This window comes from Pseudophryne corroboree, chromosome 6 (assembly GCF_028390025.1).
Source record: "Pseudophryne corroboree isolate aPseCor3 chromosome 6, aPseCor3.hap2, whole genome shotgun sequence".
NCBI classification, from domain to species: Eukaryota; Metazoa; Chordata; class Amphibia; order Anura; family Myobatrachidae; genus Pseudophryne; species Pseudophryne corroboree.
The window spans coordinates 167,415,563-167,422,740 of record NC_086449.1 but is presented as its reverse complement, the minus strand read 5'-3'; the positions used below and the strand labels follow the sequence as shown (position 1 = coordinate 167,422,740).

The following is a 7,178-nucleotide window of genomic DNA, read 5'->3' as shown; positions in this document are numbered from 1 at the left end:
CTTTGTAAGGATATTCATATGCCTATTCCAAGCATGTTTAAATTGCTCTACAGTCTTAGCCTCTACCACCTCTGATGGGAGGCTATTCCACTTGTCCACTACCCTTTCTGTGAAGTAATTTTTCCTTAAATTTCCCCTGAACCTGCCTCCCTCCAGTTTCAGTGTATGTCCTTGAGTTCTAATACTTCTCTTCCTTTGAAGAATGTTTCCCTCGTGGACTTTGATAAAACCCTTGGTATATTTGAAAGTTTCTATTATGTCTCCCCTTTCCCTTCTCTCCTCCAAACTATACATGTTAAGATCTTTTAGCCTTTCCGGGTAAGTTTTGTGATGTAGGCCATGCACCATTTTAGTTGCCCTTCTTTGTACACTCTCTAATGTATTTATATCCTTCTGGAGATATGGGGGTCATTCCGACCCGTTCGCACGCAGCAGTTCTTTGCTGCGGTGCGAACGGGTCTGGAATGCGTGGCGTGTGCATTGCGCACGCCCGATGTTGCCTGGCGACAGGTCGCCGGGCAACGACGCTTACAGAGAAGAAAGCGGTCGCAGCGGCGACCGCAAAGAAGATGGACAGCAAGAGGGCGTTCCGGGGCGTCAACCTACTGTTTGCTGCCGTTTTCGGGGAGTGGTAAGCGAAACGCAGGCGTGTCCAGCAAATGGAGGGCGGAGGAGTGACGTCAAAGCCGAGCCCATCATCGCTGGATCCATCGCACAGGGTAAGTATGTCTAGGGCTACTCTTGTTTTGAGTGAAACTTTTTTAGCATAGCAGGGCTGCACAAGCGATCGCAGCCCTGCTATGCTAAAATACACTCCCCCATAGGGGGTCATTCCGAGTTGATCGCTCGCTAGCTAGTTTTAGCAGCCGTGCAAACGCTATGCCGCCGCCCACTGGGGAGTGTATATTAGCTTAGCAGAAGTGCGAATGCATGTGCAGCCGAGCTCTGCAAAAACAGTTTGTGCAGTTCCTGAATAGCTCAGAACCTACTCAGCGCTTGCGATCACTTCAGCCTATCCGTGTCCGGATTTGACGTCATACACCCGCCCAGTGAACGCCCAGCCACGCCTGTGTTTTTTCAGACACGTCTGCGTTTTTGCAAACACTCCCTGAAAATAGTCAGTTGGCACCCAGTAACGCCCCTTTCCTGACAATCTTCAAGCGGCCGCCAGTGCGAAGGAAAACTTCACTAGAACCTGAGCACAACCACAAAGGGCTTTGTACCCGTATGTCGCGCATGTGCATTGCGGGTCATGCGCATGTGCAGAAATGCCGTTTTTTCACCTGATCGCGGCACTGTGAAACTCTGCAGCGAGCGATCAACTCGGAATGACCCCCATAGGTGGAGATTAGTTGATCGCACCAGCAGCAAACAGTTGCTTGGTGCTATCAACTCGGAATGAGGGCCATGGTCTCCAGAACTGGACACAGTGGGGCAGATGTATTAACCTGGAGACTGCATAAGAAAGTGATAAAGCAGTGTTAAGTGCAAGGTGATAATGCACCAGCCAATCAGCTCCTAACTGTTAATTTACATATGGGAGCTGATTGGCTGATGTGTTTATCACCTTGCACTTAACACTGCTTTATCACTTCCTTATGCCGTCTCCAGATTAATACATCTGCCCCAATATTCCAGATGAGGCCGTACCAATGACCTATACAGTAGCATTATTCAGACCTATTCCACTTATTCAGCCATCTCTAATTCTAAAACAATTTGAAATAGGGATTTATTGCAGTAATACATTTATTATTTTCAGGTTTTTATTACAATTTCTTGGATGTGTAAATGGGTACCTGTTGAAAGTGCAGCAGTACACCACCAGCTGTAGAACTGACTGCACTTTCAATTCTTCAACCCCTGACAAATGAAGGGAACTTCCGTTATTATTTAAATATTATTTGTGTATCGGTCATTTTGCAGTGTATCCAGTTAAGCCAAGTAATTTCGCCTGCGATCTGCAGTGGTAATTACAAAGGGGGCCCAGAATATAATGATTCAGAATTTCCTTGCTTTCCTGCATCAGTGGTATCAGTAGTTGCTGCTTCCACCATGTGTTCCCAGGCACACAGTCCCACTATCACTGTAGATACTAGATATTATTGTGTAGAGAAGACATGTATTTTGTGTACAACTTCTTGGTACTGATAAATCCCTGAGTAATAATTGAGGTGACTGACAGCGCTGCCTTACTATGGAGGAACAATTTTTGTGTTTGTATACCCAACAACAGCAGCAGCTATCATTGTGCACTGCAGTAGTCACGTGACACCCGAGCCCAGGCCCGCCTCCTCAACACGTGACCTGTCAGCCAGCCACATTACGTAATGCGTTCTATTTCCAGAGTCCGCTGCTACGTCACAGAGGGGGTCCCTGCTCTGACTGACAGCTGCGCTCCCAGGCAGGGGTGACATCATCACATGCCCCCCTCTTCTCTCCTGCACGGTGCAGCGCAAAGCACCAACAGCAGCTTCCATACTGGAGACAGGGGCCTATTCCTGTGCACACACAGGGAGATCATGTGTACATCAGGATATAACGTGTGTGCACCGGAATATGGTTCTTGGTCTATATATCATCGTTATATCCATATCTCTGTCACAGTCCAAGGTGCTTTACAGACTCTCGCCATAGTATCTGTAGCTCTGTCTACAATGGAATATTATATACACACTCTCATACCATGTTGTGTGTGTGTGTGTGTGTGTGTGTGTGTGTGTGTGTGTGTGTGTGTGTGTATATATATAGATGCCATCACCATATATAAAGATGCCATTACTATATATATATATATATATATATATATATATATATATATATATATATATATATGGTAATGGCATCTTTAGCTCTGCGCACTGAGATATAAACTATATCCCACCGTTGTATCTATAGCTCTTTGTGCATTGGGATATATATATATAGCTCTACAAGCAATGGGATATGTACTATCTCACTGTGGTATAGTATCTAGCTATGCATGTGTTGGAATATATACACTTGCGGTATCTACAGCTCTGCATACATTGGGTTATATACACTTCCACAACGTGGTACCTATAGCTCTGCATGCACTGGGATGTATACACAATAACTGTGGTACCTATAGCCGTGCACTCACTGGGATATACACACTCAGAGTGGTACCCATAGCTCTGCATGCACTGAGAGATACACTCACTGTGGTACCTATAGCTCTGCATACACTGGGATATATGCACTTGCTGGTACCTACAGTATAGGTATGCATGCACTGGGAAAGATATATATATATATATATATATATATATATATGTATATATATATATATATATATATATATATATGCTCTCACTGGGATATATACACTCTCACCGTGGTACCTATAGCCATGCAGGCACTGGCATATATAGGCTCTCACTGTGGTACCTATAGCATGGACTGATATATACTCACTTGTACCTATAGGTATGCATGCACTGAGATATATACACTCACTGTGGTACCTATAGATATGCACGCACTAGGATCTATACTCGGGAGTTATGTAGGCTGTGCAATACTATGTTTCGCAGTAAAGAACATCAGACACAATGATAAAGCAGCGGTGTTATCTGATATAATTGAGGCTGGACATGTGTATGTTTACACCGTACTCCCTGATGTTTCTTCCGTAAAGAGGGTGATAATGGAGAGACGCCCGGGTCACCTGCCAGCAGCCGCTATGTGTACACAGCTGTAGCGCCGGGTAATGTACATGCATGTGCCCAGCGTGTATACTGCATAAAGATAGATGTGCCCGATGACGTCACTGGATGAAGCACATTCCCACCAGCAGCCAATCAGGCGAGACATGGAAAGGAGGCGTGACCACTCCCCCCATGGGCGTGTCACTGTCAGCTGGCTGCCCAATTACAGGCACATTCTGTTGACAGCAATTCCTGCCCCCAACCACGACCTCAAATTGGTCTGCCCCATCTGTCCTCCATACCAATGGCGGGCAAGGGGCGGGCATTGTGCCGGGTCAGCGTAGCCAATCGAGAGTCGCCACTGTGCCAGTGGGCGTTTCTGTGCCGGCTAGCAAGGGGCGTGTCTTGCTTTAGCAGATAAACAACAATCCCCTATATACTCTGTTATCAGACGCCGAGAGCCAGCCAGAGAACGCGGAGCCCAAAGTCTGGCGCACAAACACCCCGGCCACAGCCTCCCTCCGTCACCCAGCTGCTACCACCTCCATCGGTGTGCCGTGTCCTGTCACCACCACTCCTCTCTGCTCCTGCCTGCTGCTGCTGCTGGAAAATGGCGGCCTCGGTCTGTGTCAACATCCAGATGCTGCTGGAAGCGGCGGAGTATCTGGAGCGGAGGGAGAGAGGTGAGAGTGGCTATGTGGTACATCCCTATGTCTCCTCCTTTTACTGTACATGCACATACATGTAACATACAGCGCATAACTGCTCCCTATACTGCATATGTACATACATGTAACATGCACCGAGAAATCTGCCTCCCTGTACTGCACATGCACCAGGCTGTGTGCACCTACATATCATGCAAAGTGCATTGGTCTCCTTATACTGCACATGTATCAGGCTGTATGTACATACATGTCACACACACAGTATAATTGCCTATACTGCAAATGTGTGAAGCTGTGTGCACATACATGTCATGCAAAGTTTATAACTTATTTTAATGCACATGTACCAGGCTGTATATACACACAGTGCATACCTGACTCATTTTACAACACATGTACTAGACTGCGTGCACATACATTACATATCACACACTGTATAACTGCCTCATTATACAACACATGTACCATGCTGAATACACATGCGTTCCATGCCCAATGTATAATTGTCTCTCTATACTGCACATGTATAAGGCTGTGTACACATATATACCATGCTTGGTTTATAACTTGTACATTTACCAGGCTAAGTACATATGCACAAAATATACAGTGTTTATCTGTCATTATTCTTTACATGTACCAGATTGTTTACATATACATGCAATAATCGGTGCCTTTAATAGTCTGTTTACACTTTATATGTACCAGGCTGGCATACATGGCATACTCGTTGTATAACTGAGTCATACAGTCTGTGTACATGTGCATACCATACTGTCACTGTACTGTACATTTACCAGGCTGTGTACTTCTGCAAGCCATACTCTTTAACTGTCTCATTATACTATACATGTACAAAGCGGTGTGGAAATACGTACCATACTATGTATACAAACTGTCTCATTGTACTGTACATGTACCATGCTGTGTGTGTGTATATATATGTATATATATATATATATTCTGAATAGCATGTAATGCGAACACAACTTTTATACACCCATCTTCGTGAACACACAGCCCGTCTTCATCACGATTGTAAGCATCTAAATTTGGAATCCGAATGCATGCGCGACTAGTGAATAACTGGCTGCACACCCACAAAACTGTCCTCTTGCGTACATTGCCACCAGTAACCATCTATTTAGCGGCCAGCAGGGAAATGGCTGAGATACATCCATTCACAAAGATTCATATGCAGTTTTGTATAATGTGCGGAAAATCGCGACATGTGGCCACATACAGTGTTCTGTGTGTGACTTTGTATGTAAATGTCTCGTTATACTCCACATGTACCAGGCTTTATACACACACATACAGACGTGCCCTCTTCTACTGTGGCTTCAGTTGAAACAAATAGCCACTCTCGGCGTGCTAGGTCCCGGGCAACTTACTAGCGCCAAGTGCATTTTTCACTTAAAGAGGGTGATTCAATTGTTTTATCTCGCCCTATCGCGCCTGATCACACATCACTTTAGATGTGGCGATATTCAGTTGTTCCAGAGCTGGTTGCCCATTCCATTATTGCGCTGCTCACTACTAAGTAGTTTGGTTTTAACCGTGCAAAGAGGCTAAACCTATATAAACTATTGGGCGATAAGGAAAATGTGTAAAAAGCTGAACTTTTTTCATACATTTCTGCTTTCCAGCTCAGGTGGTGGTGAATAAAAATAATGGGGACCTGCGGTATTCTCGCCCAAACAGAGCTACAATTGAATTGCTGCATAGGATGTAGTGCACCCAAATAACAATTGAATTCCTCTCAATTTCTCTATCGTCCTAAGTGGATGCTGGGGTTCCTGAAAGGACCATGGGGAATAGCGGCTCCGCAGGAGACAGGGCACAAAAAAGTAAAGCTTTTACCAGATCAGGTGGTGTGCACTGGCCCCTCCCCCTATGACCCTCCTCCAGACTCCAGTTAGATTTTGTGCCCGAACGAGAAGGGTGCAATCTAGGTGGCTCTCCTAAAGAGCTGCTTAGAGAAAGTTTAGCTTAGGTTTTTTACTTTACAGTGAGTCCTGCTGGCAACAGGATCACTGCAACGAGGGACTTAGGGGAGAAGTAGTGAACTCACCTGCGTGCAGAGTGGATTTGCTGCTTGGCTACTGGACACTAGCTCCAGAGGGACGATCACAGGTACAGCCTGGATGGTCACCGGAGCCGCGCCGCCGGCCCCCTTGCAGACGCTGAAGAGAGAAGAGGTCCAAAATCGGCGGCTGAAGACTCCTGAGTCTTCATAAAGGTAGCGCACAGCACTGCAGCTGTGCGCCATTTTCCTCTCAGCACACTTCACACAACAGTCACTGAGGGTGCAGAGCGCTGGGGGGGGCGCTCTGAGAGGCAAATAAAAACCTTATTAGAGGCAAAAAATACCTCACATATAGCCCACAGAGGCTATATGGAGATATTTAACCCCTGCCTAACTTCAAAAATAGCGGGAGACGAGCCCGCCGTAAAAGGGGCGGGGCCTATCTCCTCAGCACACAGCGCCATTTTCTCTCACAGAAAAGCTGGAGAGAAGGCTCCCAGGCTCTCCCCTGCACTGCACTACAGAAACAGGGTTAAAACAGAGAGGGGGGGCACTGATTTTGGCGATATTGTATATATATAAAAGATGCTATAAGGGAGAAACACTTATATAAGGTTGTCCCTATATAATTATAGCGTTTTTGGTGTGTGCTGGCAGACTCTCCCTCTGTCTCCCCAAAGGGCTAGTGGGTCCTGTCCTCTGTCAGAGCATTCCCGGTGTGTGTGCTGTGTGTCGGTACGTGTGTGTCGACATGTATGAGGACGATGTTGGTGAGGAGGCGGAGAAATTGCCTGTAATGGTGATGTCACT

General features: G+C 46.0%; 1 protein-coding gene across 1 annotated transcript in view; it reads left to right on the top strand.

The window, feature by feature from the left end:
• The first annotated feature begins 4,188 nt into the window (after positions 1-4,188).
• MXD1 (MAX dimerization protein 1) overlaps positions 4,189-7,178 on the top strand; it is a 37,450-nt gene continuing 34,460 nt past the window's right edge. The window contains exon 1 of the mRNA XM_063932097.1: positions 4,189-4,354. Coding sequence (XP_063788167.1) covers positions 4,282-4,354 — 73 coding nt within the window. The 5' untranslated portion in view covers positions 4,189-4,281. The remainder of the gene's footprint in view (positions 4,355-7,178) is intronic.